This window comes from Homalodisca vitripennis, chromosome 4, assembly GCF_021130785.1.
Source record: "Homalodisca vitripennis isolate AUS2020 chromosome 4, UT_GWSS_2.1, whole genome shotgun sequence".
NCBI lineage: Eukaryota > Metazoa > Arthropoda > Insecta > Hemiptera > Cicadellidae > Homalodisca > Homalodisca vitripennis.
In genome coordinates this window covers 26,404,998-26,427,167 of record NC_060210.1, presented here as the reverse complement: position 1 = coordinate 26,427,167, position 22,170 = coordinate 26,404,998, and the positions used below count along the sequence as shown (strand labels likewise).

The 22,170-nt window shown below is 35.3% G+C and overlaps 1 protein-coding gene across 2 annotated transcripts in view; it reads right to left on the bottom strand.

Moving 5' to 3' along the window:
• Positions 1-3,458: 3,458 nt before the first annotated feature.
• Positions 3,459-22,170, bottom strand: part of LOC124359068 (octopamine receptor beta-1R-like) — a 104,759-nt gene continuing 86,047 nt past the window's right edge. For both annotated transcript variants that reach the window (XM_046811476.1, XM_046811475.1), the window contains exons 6-9: positions 16,155-16,340; positions 9,384-9,578; positions 8,450-8,657; positions 3,459-5,366 (exon numbers count right to left, since the gene is read on the bottom strand). In XM_046811476.1, coding sequence (XP_046667432.1) covers positions 8,462-8,657; positions 9,384-9,578; positions 16,155-16,340 — 577 coding nt within the window. In that variant the 3' untranslated portion in view covers positions 3,459-5,366; positions 8,450-8,461. The remainder of the gene's footprint in view (positions 5,367-8,449; positions 8,658-9,383; positions 9,579-16,154; positions 16,341-22,170) is intronic.

Here is a 22,170-nt window from a genome sequence, read left to right as displayed (position 1 = left end):
CATCTCATTTGAGGCGTACCACACATGTGGCTTAGATGATTTCAAAGCGACAAATCTCAAGTTGTCAAAATGTAAAATCAATTTTCAAATCCAATCCATGTGAGCTTTGGATTTTAAACCAGAGTTCCCCAGGGATCAATTATCAGTTCAATTGATTCTGTTTCTTATGTATGTGAATTACAATAGGTCATCGCTACTGCACGGAAAAGTCGTGCAGTGTGCTTGATGACACGACTCTCTGCTTCAGTGGAAAATCAAAATCTCTTTTGAAAGAACGGAATTTTGTTGAAACCAACAATTGTGTTCAAAATTTCAACAGTCTCAATCTATAAACAAACACATTAAAATCCAATGTGATGAACTTTGCTCTGCGGCCTTCAGACTCAGAATGTGGCCCTGCCGTTATGTTGGAAGATTGAATTCTGGAAGCAGACTGCACTACTAAATTCCTTGGAATACACCTAGATCGACGGTTGACATGGAAAGAACACATTGAGTATGATTGCGCGAAATTATCCTCAGGCATTTATGTCTTGGTGCCTTTAGCCAAGTATTGCCCAAATCAGGTTCTGATGACGGCTTATTGTGGCTTCATTTACCCCCATCTTACCAACGCAGTGGTTTTGTTGGGGGCCTGTGCAAAAATCATTGTATGAGAGTGTTAAAATTGCTCATTTATATGAATCGCTTGCTTCACAGTGATTATTCGCTCATTTGAATTTCAGAGTTTTGTAGAGAAACCTTCAAAAGGTTGCAGCTGTTGACTCTACCTTGCCTGTGTAAATCAAGTCTTGCAAATAAAGATTGATTAATTGATTGATCTTTTGTAGTAACAGCATGACGTGCGTGGAATTCCCTTCCTTGTAGCATGACATCCTCGGAGATTTGTCCTCGGTTTGTGGTGTCTCTGAGGGAGCACTATCTGGGCCGGATGGTTAGGGCGTAGTCGGCATAGGTCTCTTCGCTGCAGTTGCACTGGTATGAGTAGTATATGTGAGGATAGTATGTTTCTAATATAAATTATATACGAGTACATTGTTATTATGATGAACGTGTTGAAAAATATGTTTATATACCTTTTTCATCGTTATTCCATTCCTTCATTTCATTTCACACAAAGTCTCTATAAACCTAGTGGGTGCCATCACGGATGAAACCCGATTGTTTCATGACACTGGGTCTCAATTCATGAATTGGGGAACAACTTAGGACATGATAAACTGCGGTTCTATGTACCAAGGTACAAATACACCTCTAATACATCTTTTAATTTTCCACTATTTTTATATTTATAAAGTAAAAATGATCAAAATAAAAGTATTTGTCTGATAAGAAGTTCTTGCGTGCTGTAGTGTTCTTTATATTGCAGTTATGACAACTACGTTCTATTTATGATTCATTTCAATTTTAAATATTACAGCGACTAGTTCACCGGTGTTTTAAACCTTCTTGTCTGAATAAAATTGATTATATTTGTAGTTAAATAGTGTAAAATCAAAGTTTAATATTTTAATCTACTTTGGAAGAATCCATTACGAAAAGTAAATTAAACATAACAAGTGTACTGACCGAATACATTACCATCAATAATTGTTACAACACTTAAACTTGAAATTACATCTGGCTAAAAGTCTAAACTATGAAGACTCGGTGGATCGCGAGAGCGAAATGTGTTCATTTCTCAACATTTCGCCTCGACATCAAACATCAAGGGTGAGGTCACATGAAACAAGGTAAGGCGTTCTACATAATTGAAAACTTGAAATGGAAAACCTGCTTGTCAATATTTGTTGTGTATACTTTAAAAATATAATATAATATACAGTAAATTAACTTAGTTTCCCCCCGCTGGACTAAAATATAAAACTATGGCAATCTGGTATGGTTTGAAGCACACATTTCATCGAACTCATTTTATGAAAAGGTACGTATATAATTCAAAAATAGTTCAATACATCATAAGGTAGTATAATATTAATAGATTTAGATGTTAATCAGATTATGCCACTAAATTCAAGAAAACATATAAATTTCTTTTAATGAGTTTACATTTTGTGTCCAAAACCTTTAACAACTGAATTGGAGTACAATACTGTACAGGGTATCCGTTATCTGGGCTCGATAAATAAAGATCAGTTATTGCTTAAAACCATCTAAGCGTACTGTATATCAGAACGTGATAAATTGTAAAACAGATTGCAATTCAAACAGTATGTTCAGTAACATATCAGTTACAAAAGAGGTAACATATATTTTATTGAACCTATTTATAATTACACAGAAGAGATAATAACAAAACCTACGGAGCGTTTGAAAAAAATATTTAAAACAAGACTTAAGTCAATTGCGTTTGCAGTACAAATATAGTTGGTTTCCCATTTCATTCAATGACTTTATTTCTATAATACCCTAAACCATGAAGTTAACAGATACCGATACTATGACACAAATTCCACAATAATACAAATTTTAATAATATAAATTTCACCAGGAGCTGTAATATTTAGCACAATTAGTAATATTTGCTAGTATTATCTGAAATTGTAGTTTTATAAATATTCTTTTAATTGTATTCGAGGAATATTAACTTGTAGTATGAGTACAAGCCCACTTGGTTTGCAATTAATTACAACTTTTAGATTTAAAACATTTGATGATTATAACTTGGTTTCTTGATTTAAAAATGGAAACAGTAAAATTTAGAAAAACACAAATACTTTCTCTCTCTCTCTCTCTCTCTCTCTCTCTCTCTCTCATCTCTATCTCTTTTTCTCTCTTCTGCATAGGTAGATGCTAAAACAGGCAGAATATGCGATGGACAATAAACCAATAGGTCGATGATAGTATGTTACTATCATTATGTGATAACTGATGCCGACTGCGTAGGCAGACACCAATATGGCAGAATATGAGAAGGGGGGAAAAATGAATAGGTCTATGATAGTAACAGTTTATGATGTAAATAACTTATGCCGACTGCGTAGGTAGACGCTAAATCTGACAGAATATGAGATTGAGGGACGCAAAATAAATAGGTCTATGATAGTAACAGTTCATGATGTAAATAACTGATGACGACTGCGTAGGTAGACGCTAAATCTGACAGAATATGAGATTGAGGGTGCGCAAAATAAATAGGTCTATGATAGTAACAGTTCATGATGTAAATAACTGATAACGACAGCGTAGGTAGACGCTAAATCTGACAGAATATGAGATTGAGGGTGCGCAAAATAAATAGGTCTATTATAGTAACAGTTCATGATGTAAATAACTGATAACGACAGCGTAGGTAGACGCTAAATCTGAAAGAATATGAGATTGAGGGACGCAAAATAAATAGGTCTATGATAGTAACAGTTCATGATGTAAATAACTGATAACGACAGCGTAGGTAGACGCTAAATCTGGCAGAATATGAGTTGAGGCACACAAAATAAATAGGTCTATTATAGTAACAGTTCATGATGTAAATAACTTATGCTGACTGCGTAGGTAGACGCTAAATCTGACAGAATATGAGATTGAGGGACGCAAAATAAATAGGTCTATGATAGTAACAGTTCATGATGTAAATAACTTATGCCGACTGCGTAGGCAGACGCTAAATCTGACAGAATATGAGATTGAGGGACGCAAAATAAATAGGTCTATGATAGTAACAGTTCATGATGTAAATAACTGATAACGACAGCGTAGGTAGACGCTAAATCTGGCAGAATATGAGATTGAGGGACACAAAATAAATAGGTCTATGATAGTAACAGTTCATGATGTAAATAACTGATGACGACTGCGTAGATAGACGCTAAATCTGGCAGAATATGAGATTGAGGGACACAAAATAAATAGGTCTATGATAGTAACAGTTCATGATGTAAATAACTGATAACGACAGCGTAGATAGACGCTAAATCTGGCAGAATATGAGATTGAGGGACACAAAATAAATAGGTCTATGATAGTAACAGTTCATGATGTAAATAACTGATAACGACAGCGTAGATAGACGCTAAATCTGGCAGAATATGAGATTGAGGGACACAAAATAAATAGGTCTATGATAGTAACAGTTCATGATGTAAATAACTGATGACGACTGCGTAGGCAGACGCTAAATCTGGCAGAATATGAGATTGAGGGACACAAAATAAATAGGTCTATGATAGTAACAGTTCATGATGTAAATAACTAATTTCAGTTGCCTAGGCAGATGCTTAATAAGGTGGAATATGAGATTGAGGCACACAAAATAAATAGGTCTATGATAGTAACAGTTCATGATTTAAAGAACTAATTTCAGTTGCCTAGGCAGATGCTTAATAAGGTGGAATACGTAATGACGATTTACATTTAGTTTCTCCGTAATAAAACTAGTAGCAAGCTTGATGATAAAGTACCAAGCTGATATTTATATTTTGTATAAGCACCCACACTTGTGTTCTGCCTTTACCGTCGTCTACTTTTCACATGTGTTACCGGTCTACATCATGGACTGTACTGAGGCCGATCTCAGCTTTCTAATACCATCGTTGCAGTTAGAACATTTGAGATTTAGTTTACTGAGATTTTATAAATTAAATTCTGTTTTGAAACCATGCTTTACTAAAACAAAATTGCGCAGACGACGATGCAGTAGTTTCTTTTTTAATTAACTTGTTTTTTTTCAAAATTTAATAATTTGAGTCCTCGAGTTTAAATGTGTAATAGTAATTTTACTAATTGGACTAAATTTCACATCTCATGTAATATGGTTATTAATTGAAATCTTGATTACAAGTAATAATAATTACAGTACAATTTAGCAGAATGATTATTTATTCTTCCCGCTTAATTTATTACAGCTATGGTTTGATAACATCAATAACATAATTAACATGGCTTTAAAATTGACTTAGTTTTACGATGTACAAATTAAGAGTAAGTCTTCCTGTCTTTGTATTTTTACAAATTTCTGAGTATTATCACAGAGGAATGTACAACAAATATAAATCTTAAAACTTAACATAGCAACACACTATAAACATATATACACATACAATGAAGATTACCATTTACAACCTGTGATCCAACAATTAACAATTATTGTAACTTCTATATATTTATAACTTTCATCGCTTGGAGATGATCACAAGAAAGTTTCTTTTCTGACAGTTATTCAAGAATTCTGTCAAGGTGTCGCATAGCAGTTTGTTTTTATTTTAATGCTCACTTTATTTTGATGTAAGTCTTTCATTTTGGCCCATAATAATGTTATAAAAATATATTTGTCTCAGAAAACTAAGTCTATTGTGAGATGATTGTCAGAAATGTGGGACCGCTGCGGTGAGTTGCCGAAATGTTGTCTCTGTTATTCCGAGTGTCAGCTGCTGAGCAGAGATGTTACAGGTTATTAGTGACTGCAACTGACAGTTATCATTTCCTAAAATACTTGGAACACAGACAACTGATCAATGTGGGACCGCTGCGGTGAGTTGCCGAAATGTTGTCTCTGTTATTTCGAGTGTCAGCTGCTGAGCAGAGATGTTACAGGTTATTAGTGACTGCAACTGACAGTTATCATTTCCTAAAATACTTGGAACACAGACAACTGATCAATGTGGGACAGCTGCGGTGAGTTGCCGAAATGTTGTCTCTGTTATTCCGAGAGTCAGCTGCTGAGCAGAGATGTTACAGGTTATTAGTGACTGCAACTGACAGTTATCATTTCCTAAAATACTTGGAACACAGACAACTAATCAATGTGGGACCCCTGCGGCGAGTTGCCGAAATGTTGTCTCTGTTATTCCGAGTGTCAGCTGCTGAGCAGAGATGTTACAGGTTATTAGTGACTGCAACTGACAGTTATCATTTCCTAAAATACTTGGAACACAGACAACTGATCAATGTGGGACCGCTGCGGTGAGTTGCCGAAATGTTGTCTCTGTTATTCCGAGTGTCAGCTGCTGAGCAGAGATGTTACAGGTTATTAGTGACTGCAACTGACAGTTATCATTTCCTAAAATACTTGGAACACAGACAACTGATCAATGTGGGACCGCTGCGGTGAGTTGCCGAAATGTTGTCTCTGTTATTCCGAGTGTCAGCTGCTGAGCAGAGATGTTACAGGTTATTAGTGACTGCAACTGACAGTTATTTCCTAAAATACTTGGAACACAGAAAACTGATCAAAGCTTTGTGTAAAACAAAAGTAATCGTCGCTCTCTTAGAACTATTGTATTACCAGTTGTACAAGTAATTCAGAGTTTATACCATGAAGCCGTAAATGAGCGACGGTATTAATTTTATTCATTGTTGCGAATTATGTTTTAACCTAAAAATATGTTTTTATTATAAAATATTATACTTAAAATAAACCTTTTCATATTATATTTAACTCTGCATTCATAATATTTAAAGTGTTAATCTGCGAGAGAGAGGTAAAAATCTTACCAAATTCTACATAGTGTTTATAAACAACTAAATCGTCTCCAATTCGTTTTGCGTAGGGCATAATAATTTCATACTACTATCACATGACAGAGTTTATATGAAGTTGGAATCATGGATTTGGTCTATATTGTTGCCTGGTGAACATAACAAATAGTTGATGTATCATAAGAATCGCATTATGGTTTCGTTTTATAGCATAGTAAGTGAAGTGGTTACTAAAACAAAATCTGATGTTACTATACAGAGGAGATTTTTTAAATATGTAATAGAAATCCTCTTTCCTGGTCTTCAATAATGACAGTATGAGATATTCACAGCAGTTCCAACCACGAGAATGGCAACGGTGGTCTCCGTGTCCATAATGATATGCGGCGTGTATAGCCCAAACAATCCACGAGACGTGCAGCACGTGAGTTAAACATGAAACAGTCAACCGTATGCAAAGTTTGAAATCCTTAAAGTTCTGTGAATTTAAACTACATATTTTGAAGGATTATTCCAAATAACTGGATTTTCCGAAATAATATGTGCTCTATTCATGCTAGATGTGTTACTCCATGAGTACAATTATCTGAAAAGGAATATTTTCTTTGTCGAGTCTATTTTTAATTTATCAGGTAAAGTAAACATGCAACATTTTAGGGTTTAGGGAATTGAGAAGTAAAACTACCCATTTTCTTATGGAAAGAAGACCAGATTTGGTGAAAAATTAAATATTTGATATGGGATTTCTACGGTCGAGTACAGTAATTGGATCTTTTTTATTTAAAGGCGATGCAAAAAATTAGGAACATATCCTTTGATGTCGCAGAACTTGGATATTCCTAACTAAAAATTGCTGACAAATGCAATTTTTCTACAGGGTGGCGATCCCTCCTCCCCAAATTCGTGTGTGTTCGAGATAGCTTGTACAGAACACTTTCAAACCGTTGGATAAGTCTCGGATATTATCCCACGTGATTTTGTTTGTTTTTTGTTTTATCAAGGATCGGGTGAATAACAATAAGTTAAATACCAAAGAAGAAAAAATAAATGACTCGGGGGTCGTTTTTTAATATCGATTATCGAATGTTACTTCGTGCTTAGGTCGTACTGGAAAGCAGAATTGATTGTATGCGTGCATATTATCGAACAAAGATATTAGGTCAAGTCCTTGTTACAAAGCTTAATAAAGTTGTTTATATTTTCGTTAAAATGTTATAACTTTAAATGGAAAAGTATAAACACCCTGTAATATTAAAGTCATTCAATATTCTATTAAGAAGTCTAGCAGTCTGCCCAATAGAACACACCAGCGTGTTGAAGAATAACGAGGAAGTAAGTGCTGCGATAAATTTACATGAGTGTATTGTAAATTATACACTAAATAAACATTTTAACTTTGATTTATAGCATATAAGAAAAGTATTTTATGTCCCAGTGAAAAATTAGAAACATTGCAACCGAAAAAACTCACTGAAATTTTATTGGTGGAGCAACCAAGGAAGCATTGTGTGGTCACATTTAATAGTTGAATAAATATATAAGGACCGAGTGCGTAATGTAACAGGACAAGAATTTCAGTATTTCACTATTCCTATGTAAATATTAAACCAGACATAAATCTTATATTGAATAATGTAGTATGATTAGTTATAAAATAATGTATAAGTCGTACTGCTTTGTAATTCTAACCAGTCTTATGATCAGTTTATTTTAGTTCTATTTATATATGAAAATCGTACTACTTCTAATTCTAACCAAGTGTGTGGAGGTGTCATGTGTTCAGTTCATTTCAATTCTAGTAAAATGTGCGAGGCGTACTGCATCAAGTGAGATTTTGCCGTTCTTTGATGTGAGTGAGTAGTCATATAGTAGAAAAAGAAAACCAAGTTAAATAGAAATTAGTTTTGATTTAGAAGTAAACTAAATAACAGTTAGAATTATGGCCGTCTGACCTGGTAACCTATTTTATATTCGTATGATTAATAATACATTCTAAATTTAGATAATACAGAAAAGTGGTATTCCTTCTTACTTAGAGAGACATTTACATGACCGCTTCAGAGTGAGGGCGATGATCCGGATCTGAAGACTTGGGCCGGTCCTCGGGCGTGTTTGCTCGCAGGATTGAGGAGTTGTTGAGGAAATGGATCTCGGCGGAGGACGATACATTGCTGTTCATGATCGGGCGGCTGCCTCGTATTGTGCTGGACTGTGGCTGGAACCGATGGCTGGAATGCCTTCTGGAAATGAATTCACTCGTGTACTAAAATCAATGGATTTGCATTTCAGCTTAGGGCTCTGCCTCCTTGACTGCAAACGTGAAAGATTTGGATGAATCCGTCCAACAAAATGAGATCTAGAACCATTATCATAATAATTGCTGCCTTGATATTTTTTCGCTTGGTTATCTGCCTTTTTTAAGTTAAATGGAGAAATTAGATTTCGTATTTACTAGGAAATATTTTGTTCCAACTAGGAAGAAAACTTGACTTAAATACAAGCATTAGAGTGTTTACAGATACACATATTTTGAAATGATTTTAATTTCTAGTGTTAGAGTTCACTAGGTTCATCCTTCTTGAATACATAACTTTGAAACTGTTATCAGGTGATATAGAACTAATATATAATTTAACTTGCAATAACAGTATACTATAAAACTACATTTACAGCTTTATTTGAGCTTATAGTAAGGTTTAAACAAAGACCTGATGATAAAACTTATTTGTCAAAAATATTTCACAAGTGTCGGAGTAAATAATATAAATTAATATTTAAAGTAAATCTGGCAAAATCAAGCTTCGGAGAGAAACATACAGACAAAACGTCCGTAAGTTCGTTAATTGTTAAAGTATATGATTGCTCTGTTGTTATAAAAGTTTTTAAATTGAACAATTTGGAAATAATAGCTAATGTTTTGACCAGTTTCTAAACCTAATTATTTAGAAAAAGTTAATGATAGCTACCGTGATGGGAAGACAAGGAGGAGATGATAGCAGCACGACTGGAGAGTCTTCTTGAAAGCTACTCGAAACTCTCGATTGAAGTAAGCGTAAATAAGCGGGTTCAGAGCGGAATTGAAGTATCCCACCCAAAAAACTGCAGCAACCACTGCATGGGGACAATAGCACGGTTGTCCACACAAAGTAGTTATCAGATACCTGAAATAAGCGTTGATGAGAGGATCGAGAGTAGAAATAAAGTTACCCACCCAAAGTGCAACAGCGACCACTGCGTCCACACAAAGTAATTGTCACATACCTGTAATAAACATAAATTAGAGCACTGAGAGTAGAGTTGAAGTTTCCCACACAAAGTGCAACAGCGACCACTGCGTCCACACAAAGTAATTGTCACATACCTGTAATAAACATAAATTAGAGCACTGAGAGTAGAGTTGAAGTTTCCCACGCAAAGTGCAACAGCGACCACTGCGTCCACACAAAGTAATTGTCACATACCTGTAATAAACATAAATTAGAGCACTGAGAGTAGAGTTGAAGTTTCCCACGCAAAGTGCAACAGCGACCACTGCGTCCACACAAAGTAATTGTCACATACCTGTAATAAACATAAATTAGAGCACTGAGAGTAGAGTTGAAGTTTCCCACGCAAAATACAGCAGCGAACATTGCACGGCTGGTAACAGTCTATAACAGTTCTTTATACAAAGTAGTTATGAGATACCTGAAAGAAGCGTTAATGAGTGGATTGAGAACGGCATTAAAGTAAATCACAAAGACAACTGCAGGGACCACTAGACAATAGTCTATTACGGGTTTCAGTACAGATACCTGAAATAAGCGCATCGCAATCACAATCACGCATTTTAATCACAATAATAATGAATAAACAGCTTTAGGACCTGAAAGTAATGACTTAGCTACGTATACATTTTATGGATCTTTGTATTTTACAAACATATTAATCCATTTTTTAATTTAAATAGATGGGTTTAAATCGTTCCTGAAAACTTAATTGTGAAATAGATAGGTTTGAAACAGATTACAGTTTGTATAAAATATACGTAATAAAAGATAGTGGTAAAGTTGACTTCAACGCTAGAATTAGAGCTAGGATAATATGTGTAACCAAGCTTAATAGTAATGTGTAATGACAAGTGTGCATTTACTTTACTGGAGGCGCGAATCACTTCAGTACTGTTAAATTGGTGCCGCTGCACTGCGGTTAGCGTGTGGAATGAGAATGCTAATGATATATAATGGACCTCGAAATTTACTAGGAGACACCTTTCACTATAACACACGCTCTTTATTGTGCTCTGTACTGCAGGTATGGTGCTGAAGCACTGTGTTTAACAAATGCAATATGAGAGTTAATACAATTTACGGGTATTTAGCACTTTACCAGAGACGCCATTCAATCTAATAAGCTCTTACTGTTGTCCTCTGAATTGCAGGCCAGAGGCTGGTGCACTGTGGTTAACAATAATGTAAACGGAATTATAATAGCATATACTGGTATTCAACACTTTAATGTGGACGCAATTCATTCTAACGCGCGTTTTAAGTGGATGGGCTATTTTAGGTCAGCCAAATTCACAGACATGGAAATTATGCGTTTCTTAATTATTTTTAAAATAGGAAACTGTGTAAACAAAGGTGTTAAATGACAAAACTAACGGTAACTAATAAACATGTTGTCAGGAAAGCATTTGGCATCGTTTTGACTACAATTTAAATATCTATTAAGATTTAAACTCGGTTCGCTACTTTCATGGTGTGAAGTATGCCTAGCCCTTGAATTAGGGATGTGAAATGGTTATTATTGTTGAACTAACGAATTTTCCGTGAGAAATAACAGAATAACCAAAGATAAATGTTCTGAGTACGTGCTTATTTTTATTTAATGTGGGTAAGTTAAATATTTTTAATACTGCGAAATTGGCTTAATCATTAAATGAAGCCTATAAATAGGTGAATACTACTAATATATTAATTTTCACATGAGAACTAACAGGGACTAACGAAGAAATAGCGAAGAATGTTAAAAAATGTTAATAAGCGATTTTGGGTTTGTCAACTTCACAGACCTCAGCCTATTATGTTTTGGCTCAAGGTTAATCCAAACCCGTTGTAGGCTTACGTTCTTCCAGAGCTAGGCTCTTAGAGTTAATTATGTGGAACTTTAGATCACCGAATTTACTCGGTAGTTGGGGTTTAGATCCACCACTCTGCCTGTTAACACGTCTATTGGCGCGGTAAGCATGAGCACAGTAAGAGAACGCAGATCCCCATAGCCTAGTTTTTCTAACACCGACCAACGAATTTCGGTAACGGTTTTGCAGTCCGTATAGTTCAGCCTCTACAGCCAGGATAGTACGTGTAGCCGAGCATTCTGCATGCGTTCGATATTATACTAAATACTGCGGTTAGAATGTATCATACATATATACACCGTAATCGAATATTTACTGGAGACACCACTCATTATACGTAATTTTAATATGTGCTGTACAAAATTGGTGCTGACGCACTTCTATTAGTGTTTGTGATAGGAATGCTCAGGAACACTGCAGGTAACTACCAGAGAAAACCAATTATTCTAACACACATTCGCAGTTGTACTATGTACTGTAGAGAATAATTGGTGCTGACGCACTTCTATTAGTGTTTGTGATAGGAATGCTCAGGAACACACTGCAGGTAACTACCAGAGAAAACCAATTATTCTAACACACATTCGCAGTTGTACTATGTACTGTAGAGAATAATTGGTGTTGATGAACTGCGGTGTGTGTGAGAGGAATAATAATACATACTCAACAATAAACAATTTACCTGCGACATCATTCATAATTACACACGTTCTTTACTGTACTTATACTGCGGAACTGGCTTTGAAATCTTGCTGTACCTGTTTGAGGCAAACATATTAAAAAAAAAAACACTGCATTATAAAATTTACCGAAGATATCGTTCGTACTTACACACGTTCTTTACTGTACTTATACTGCGGAACTGGCTTTGAAATACTACTGTACCTGTTTGAGGCAAACATTTAAAAAAAAAAAACACTGTAATATAAAATTTACCGAAGATATCGTTCATACTTACACACGTTCTTTACTGTACTTGTACTGCGGAACTGGCTTTGAAATACTGCTGTACCTGTTTGAGGCAAACATATTAAAAAAAAAACACTGCAATATAAAATTTACCGAAGATATCGTTCATACTTACACACGTTCTTTACTGTACTTATACTGCGGAACTGGCTTTGAAATACTACTGTACCTGTTTGAGGCAAACATATTAAAAAAAACACTGCAATATAAAATTTACCGAAGATATCGTTCATACTTACACACGTTCTTTACTGTACTTGTACTGCGGAACTGGCTTTTAAATACTGCTGTACCTGTTTGAGGCAAACATATTAAAAAAAAACACTGTAATATAAAATTTACCGAAGATATCGTTCATACTTACACACGTTCTTTACTGTACTTATACTGCGGAACTGGCTTTGAAATACTACTGTACCTGTTTGAGGCAAACATTTAAAAAAAAAAAAAAAAAACACTGCAATATAAAATTTACCGAAGATATCGTTCATACTTACACACGTTCTTTACTGTACTATGTACTGTGGAACTGGAGATGGTGCACTGCGGTTAGTGTGCGTGATATGAATGTTAAAGACATACGCTGCAATCGAAAACTTACCGTCGACGTATTTAATACTTACACTCAAACACTATTGTACTATGTACTGTGGAACTGCAGATGGTGCAATGCGGTTAGTGTGTGTGATATGAATATTAAAGACATGCGCTGCAATCGAAAACTTACCGTCTACGTATTTTATACTTATACTCAAACACTATTTTACTATGTACTGTGGAACTCCAGATGGTGCAATGCGGTTAGTGTGTGTGATATGAACATTAAAGACATGCGCTGCAATCGAAAACTTACCGTCGACGTATTTAATACTTACACTCAAACGCTATTGTACTATGTACTGTGGAACTGCAGATGGTGCAATGCGGTTAGTGTGTGTGATATGAATATTAAAGACATGCGCTGCAATCGAAAACTTACCGTCTACGTATTTTATACTTATACTCAAACACTATTTTACTATGTACTGTGGAACTGGAGATGGTGCAATGCGGTTAGTGTGCGTGATATGAATGTTAAAGACATACGCTGCAATCGAAAACTTACCGTCGACGTATTTAATACTTACACTCAAACGCTATTGTACTATGTACTGTGGAACTGCAGATGGTGCAATGCGGTTAGTGTGCGTGATATGAATGTTAAAGACATACGCTGCAATCGAAAACTTACCGTCGACGTATTTAATACTTACACTCAAACACTATTGTACTATGTACTGTGGAACTCCAGATGGTGCAATGCGGTTAGTGTGTGTGATATGAATATTAAAGACATGCGCTGCAATCGAAAACTTACCGTCTACGTATTTTATACTTATACTCAAACACTATTTTACTATGTACTGTGGAACTCCAGATGGTGCAATGCGGTTAGTGTGTGTGATATGAACATTAAAGACATGCGCTGCAATCGAAAACTTACCGTCTACCTATTTCATACTTATACTCAAACGCTATTTTACTATGTACTGTGGAACTCCAGATGGTGCAATGCGGTTAGTGTGTGTGATATGAATATTAAAGACATGCGCTGCAATCGAAAACTTACCGTCTAAGTATTTCATACTTATACTCAAACGCTATTGTACTATGTACTGTGGAACTGCAGATGGTGCAATGCGGTTAGTGTGTGTGATATGAATATTAAAGACATGCGCTGCAATCGAAAACTTACCGTCTACGTACTTCATACTTATACTCAAACGCTATTGTACTATGTACTGTGGAACTGCAGATGGTGCAATGCGGTTAGTGTGTGTGATATAAATATTAAAGACATGCGCTGCAATCGAAAACTTACCGTCTACGTATTTCATACTTATACTCAAACGCTATTGTACTATGTACTGTGGAACTGCAGATGGTGCAATGCGGTTAGTGTGCGTGATAAGAATGTTAAAGACATACACTGCAATCGAAAACTTTCCGTCGACGTATTTAATACTTACACTCAAACACTATTGTACTATGTACTGTAGAACTGCAGATGGTGCAATGCGGTTAGTGCGCGTGATAAGAATGTTAAAGACATACACTGCAATCGAAAACTTTCCGTCGACGTATTTAATACTTTCACTCAAACGCTATTTTACTATGTACTGTGGAACTCCAGATGGTGCAATGCGGTTAGTGTGTGTGATATGAATATTAAAGACATGCGCTGCAATCGAAAACTTACCGTCTACGTATTTCATACTTATACTCAAACGCTATTGTACTATGTACTGTGGAACTGCAGATGGTGCAATGCGGTTAGTGTGTGTGATATGAATATTAAAGACATGCGCTGCAATCGAAAATTTACCGTCTACGTATTTCATACTTATACTCAAACGCTATTTTACTATGTACTGTGGAACTGGATATGATGCACTGCGGTTAGTGTGCGTGATATGAATGTTAAAGACATACGCTGCAATGGAAAACTTACCGTCGACGTTTTTTATACTTATACACAAACGCTATTGTACTATGTACTGTGGAACTGGAGATGGTTCACTGCAGTTAGTGTGCGTGATAAGAATGTTAAAGACATACACTGCAATCGAAAACTTTCCGTCGACGTATTTAATACTTACACTCAAACACTATTGTACTATGTACTGTAGAACTGCAGATGGTGCAATGCGGTTAGTGTGTGTGATATGAATATTAAAGACATGCGCTGCAATCGAAAACTTACCGTCTACGTATTTCATACTTATACTCAAACGCTATTGTACTATGTAATGCGGACCTGGCGTTAAAGCACTGTTATTGTTTGCGATAAACATCTTGTAAATATACACTGCAATAGAAAATTTATTGAAGACAAAATTTATCATAACACCTTCGTTATTGTATGTATGATGAATAACCATGATTTTATTTTTAATTTTACAACCAATTTAATATTTTTTTGTCTATAGTAACATACTTTCCGTGTAAAGGATTTCATGGCCATACTTAAGTTTACCTGTTGCCTCGATCAAGAAAACAAGGCAACAACTAGTATAGGTAAACTTTTGCTCACCTTCATCAACTGTTGACATACATCAACAAATGACCTGTGCCACAAGAAAACAACATGCATTATATGGAAAGGCTAACTTGATACAATATTTATTCTACTCCCGCTCTTTTAATGTCTTTCCAGTATAAGGAGAAGATTAAATTCTTGCAGAAACCTGCAACATTTGGAAATATCGATCATACAGTATTGTTTTAAAATATTTTCTTTTTTCGGACTTTAGTTGTGAAAAGAATGACTTTTAGAGGCAATCCTTTGTTTTTTCTCTCTTTCCCACATCACCATGTTCAGGAACCAACCAGATTCAAGTATGTCATGTGCAGGCATTCACAGCTTTGTCCGTTAAGGTGGGCTTTATAAGTGTGTAAATAGTCGTGAAGGCAAGAAGCTAGGAAAATCATAAGTTTCATATTTTTAACCCTTTTGATCACATTACCCTCTCATTTTGACATCCAGCAAAGCTATCGTGGCTAAAAGCCGATCTCTTGCTTAGGGGAAAGTGCTCTATATTATTGTGGCCAGGTGTGTTAATTGAACATTTATCGAACAAAGTATATTATAGTAATAAGCTCGTTTTACCAGAGAAAGAATGGCAGCCAGCACGCGAGGAAAGCAGACATTATAATGCCCAGAGTCCGCGCTGCCTTTCGCTCTCTCTTCATCTTACTGCTACTGCTCTGAGCCGACGGTTCTGCCGGCAGTCCGGATGTGCTGATGCCGTTTATCTGCAGGTGTTTGTTGAGCAGCGCCGTCGCTACTTTGCTCCTGCAACATCACATTTTTAAACTGTACATTCTTGAACTGTTCTGTAATTTAAAATTTAATAAGTAATACTATATTAACAGTAAAAAACCCCATATAATCCAAATTGTATGCGAGCTATTTCATGTTTTAATTAATTGCCTGTGTTGAGTGAATGTTATATCGTGTTTCAAATATGACAGTGCAAGGTTGGTTAAAAGCCGTAAAATCAATGTTAAAATTGAGTTATGTGCTCACTTACATAATGTGTGAACTGCGCTAAGGAAATCATAATCTATCCTTCCTAAAGAAACAGCTCCAAGCTTGTCGCAATAACTGGGATCAGGTCCTAGCAGACCAGACCTATTATTATTCTTGGCAGAATCGATATAGACATATAAACAGCTGAGCATTGTTGGGCAGCTAAGCGTATGTTTGCATTTCGTTCGATTGCAATCTTTTGTAATGTTGTGTTGTGTTTCGAAGTTTTATTGAATAAATATAGTTACCGATTGATATTCTGGTTCTTGAAGTATTGTTTTAGGAACGACGATAAGTAGTGGTTACACTTTTAGTAATTGAGTTGCTCGGGCAATAAAACATGGTTTGTACAATAGGAGAACGTGTAGAACTGATACTACCCTGTGCACAAACAAGAACTTACAACAGTGCTAAAGAAACCCTGGCCATGCTATTAGCAGGACAATAGTCACTAAAATAATTGAGAAGTTTCAGCGAACTGGGAGTGTTGCAGATGAGCCCAGGACCGGTCGACCCAATACAGCTGAAGCAGTTGAAGTAGGTGTTTTAGTAGTATTTTTGCCACTCCAAAACAGTCAGCTAGAAGTGTTGTGGGTAAACATAACTTAACACTATGATCAGTGAAGAAGACATTAGATGTTCATAAGTTTTACCCTTACAAATCACTCTAGTACAAGAACTGAATGAAGATAGTTTTGATAGAAGGCTAGAACGTAGTTAGATCATGACACAGAGGCTTGAATCGAGTGCAGTATCTTCTTTTAATATTATTTTTACTGACGAACATCATTTGAACTTAATGGTTGTCCGACATGTAAGAAGGTAACATGTTGTAAGAAGGTAACCGACAGAATGCCGTATCCAACACCCACAGAATCACAATCAATCACAATCACAATTCTTTATTGCCAGAAGACAAATTCAAAATTTGTATAGCAATCATCATAACTCTATAACTATCGTGTAATTCTATAGAATTATCAATAAATTATGTTAATGTTTAAAATTATTTTTTTTTAACAATTGTACCTAGTAAAAAAACAAGATCTACTTCTAAAATTAACAATGTCAACATAAGAATAGACATGTCAACACCCAGTGAGAGACAGTTGTCCGATCAAGTTGTATGTTCCATAAACTCGCTCACGATATAAAACTCATTTAATATTAAATAACGCTCAAGTAATCGTTTAAAATGCAAAGGGTTCGTCTGGTTCTTTATATTATCAGGAAGTTTATTAAAAAATTTTACACCAACTTCAGATGGTAGGCTCTCATAAGATTTTAGTCTATGTTGGGCAACTCTGAAATTTTCCCGACCTCTAGTATTTTTAATTATGAACGTCCCTACCCTGCGTCAGCACACACTTCGAACGGCAATATATTATTGTCTCAAATATGTATAAGCAGGGCAGTGACAGAAAACTCAAGTTCCCTAAATTTATTCCTGAACGAGTCCCTAATTTTCAATTTCAGAATCGCTCTGAGCGCTCTCTTTTGTAGTCTGAAAAGTCTCAGAAAAGCTGCATTCCCACAACTGCCCCAAATGCAATGCCATAGGACAGATAAGGAAATACAACCCCATAGTAAGCCGTTCTCATGATCTGCCTTGAACAAAATTTTGACAGGTATCTCAGAGCATAAATGCCTGATGAGACCTTTTTACATACATTGGGCCGGAATGATTGGTAATAACGGAGAGATGACACATATGGGCCGGTATGATTGGTAATTTTATCATAGGCCCACTTGATATTGATAGCAACTTGAATGGTGTAACCTAAACAACATTCCAGCTCTCAACTACTTAATAGAAACAACTATAACACTAGATTGTAATCATGTTTTAAATAGAGATTAAATATTTTAATAGAGATGGAGCCCTTCCCCATTATGCAAGAGTCAAATCAATCAAATCAAAATATTTATTGTCCAATAAATGCATAAAGATTGTTATATGTATGCATAGAACATAGTCATTACGTAGTTTTTATTACATAATATCAGAACTATGTATTATATAGTAGTATTAGCAGTATATGTTATAAATACCATAACCTAAAATATTAATTACTTGTATACAAACAATGTTATTAAAACTAAAAGTGATAGACAATCACGCATCTGGTAATGGCCCAGGCTATGGAGCTCCGTCCAACATCTCGTCCACAGAGTAAAACGCTTTTTTTTATCAAGAATGGCTTTAAATTCTTTTTAAAGGATGCCTCAGTTGATGAATTTTTCATCCCAAGCGGCAGAGCATTGAATATTTTGGGACCAACATATGACGTGGATCTTTTCAAGATCTTTCTGTGATGGTGCAGGATGATGAGTGTATCTCTGCTTCTGGTGGAATATATGTAGGAAAATATTGCAGGTTTTTTAATGTATCCATTGAGATATAAAATATACACAGTGAAGGCAAAGTCAACAGGTTTTCATTACATTACAACTATCCAGCCCACACTTCACTCTAACAGCAATTTAAAAAGTCTCCCAACAAAGTTATCAGCCCATACGTCAGAATAGGAACAAAATATCCAAAATAAACCAAAACTAACCACCTTCCTACATAAAAATGTGGAAAAATATCTCATTGAATATATACAGGCACTTAGTTGTTTATATACATGATCAATATTTTTGGCCATTCCAAGTTAGAGTCCATGTAAATTCCTGAAAACACACATATGTGAATTCCTGAATAGTATTACTATCCACAAAGATCGTATTATCAATCCTATTACTTTTGGGTCTGATATGTATGATTCTGATTTTTACGGTATTTAAAAATAAATCATTCGAAGAAAACCATTGGCTGAGACTTTTTAAAGTTAAAGACACACTGTTCGCGAGGATATTAGGTGATTCTGCTCGGATAATGATACTAGTGTCGTCAGCGTATTGAACTAAGTGTTCCTTAATCGATTTGTTCAGGTCATTTATGTACACAATAAATAAAAGAGGGCCAAGTATAGAACGTTGGGGAACACCTACTATTACAGGCAAACAGCTAGATTTACCCTTGCCGATTTTATTGGAAATTTGAACACATTGAGAACGACCTGAAAAATAAGAACGAAACCATTCAAGAGGCATATCTCTGACACCATGAATCTCCATTTTCTCCTAAAGACACTGATAATTGATGGTATCAAAAGCACGGGTAAGATCACAAAAAATGACAGCAGTACTTCTGCCTGCATCAAGAGATGAGAGTGCAGTTCTTATAAATTCATCGATTGCATTATTGGTTGAATTGTTTTTAAGAAAAATAAGTAGTGAGTATGTGATAGGGAAAGGGTTTTAGGAAAAAATCTGTAAATGTACTGTGAATTAAACGCTCAAATATTTTGTTCAGTTTAGGAAGTAATGAAATTGGCCTATACTGTTTTACCGAAGATCTATCACCATTCAGAATCTCCGTATGGAGATCTGTATATTGATAAGATTACCAAATTGAGAGTACCGACCACAACAACAATGGACTCGAAATGAAGTTCACAGTTAAGATTAGACATAAACTGACGTTCAGGAACGAGGCGAGGAAACTTTTCTCTTACAAGGGTACAGACACCGCCCCTTGCAACGTTCGGTCTACAGTATATAGCAGCTACCGAGTATCCCTGGACACAAATACCGGACCGAACAACCGGAGTGAGCCAGTGCTCGGTCATACAAGCTATGCCCACCTCATTGCTGTGGAGAACTGCTTCAATAGGCCAAATTTTAGAAATGATAGACTGCACATTTTGATGTATAATTTTTATGATATTAGGAGTAGGATTTCTAGACGAGTCTCTAGAGTTCTTAAAAAACAGCCGGAGATCGGTTTGTCTCCCCAGCTTGGGGAACAAAATAATGCGTAATGAGAAAACCAAGCATGCAAATGCGAACACAACAACCTTTTACCCAAAGAAGAAGTGCTGTAGACTCCTCACGCGAGGATTGCTAACGAGTTTTAGGGATTCGTTAAACCAGCATTTCCCTAATCATTGGATCGGCCGGAGGAAGTATCGATTCACTTGACCTGAATCCACCCCATTTTTGTGAGGCTATTTCAAATCAGTGGTATACAACTCAACGCCAGAATCTATTGAACAATTAAGAGAGCGAATAGAGACGGAATGCAGAAGAATTAGAAAATAAACATTTCTAAATGTCAGGAACATGTTTGAACAAAGACTGTGTTACTGCATAGAGGTCCTCGGGGAGCAAGTTGAACACTTAATTTGATGTATGGAAGTGATCATCTCTTAATTAATTTAATATTTAATAAAAAATATTGAGTACAAAATTTCCATAACTAATTTGACTACAAATTAAACTTTTTAATAGTTTTATTTTCATTTTAATAAATTTGTTAATGTAAAGGGTGTAACAAAGTGATGAGTTGAAAGAGTATATTCTTCAAGAAGGTTCACTCTGTTTTTAAACAATTATTGTTCTTGACTTGTAGCTTTTCATTTCACATTCTGAAATATTGCAGCAAGATGCAATTGTTGCAAGCTACTTTTCAACATTATACGTTGGGGCTGCAATTTCATGTACAATGAACCGATTTCAATTATTTAAGTGTATTTTTTATTGAGCAACCAAGATTTTTATAATGATATGTTGCAAGACTATAAATGCGAGACAGAACATTTTGAGGTACCTACCTACCACCCCTCTTTCCACTGAGAGTCAGAAATGTGATAAATATTATTATCAGTATAACCCTTTGTAACTAGTAAGATTGCTGAATACAGATTTTTTATATTTAAAATAACAAAAATGTTAAGAGGGGGGGGGCAACTTACTTTTCAATCACCCTGTGTATATAATCTTTCAGATCCTACCTTATACTCCTTATTAAACAGATTGTGAAAAAATTACCGCATTGAGTACCTTGAAGAGTGTCTCAGCCGTTTATCAGTATCAATAAAATCTTCTAGTGAAGCATTATTATTTAATTCTTTGCTACCTCATTTAACAGCTTGCACTCTTCTCCATATAAAGCTATTCGCATTTTCATTTGGTTTCTCAGTTTGTGAGAAATTTTTCTACAGTTCTCTGTTAGATACGTACATTTAAAACTGTTTCTTGTATTCTATGATAAGTAAAGAGATTCAGTTTTTATATTTATACAGACTGAATGTTACATTTACATAATGAATATTACAATAAACCTGCGCTTGCTTTTATGGTTACACACTTTATGGTAAAATAAAGCCTCCATAATCTGCCTAATTGGTATACAATATTGACCCTTCTCAATGGAAGAGCAGTATTCTCCATCAAGTATTTTTTTTTCTTTTGTTTTCTGGTGTCAAATTCCATAGTATAATTTATAGGTTGTTTTTTAGATATCACCAATATATTTAAGCTTAGAAATGGTATAGAAGCAATTTTTATAAGAGTGTTAATAAAGTCCCGCATGGGTTTGACAATTCCCGAACGATTATAGATAAAGCAATAAAACTTGGTATATCATTACTGTACCACATAAAATTAAAGGTCTTTATTAGTAGAGTACAATGCCATAAATCCGATCTCAAGGGCTTCTATTTAATTGTTTACACTTTATTTTGTAATTACGCTGGTTTATACT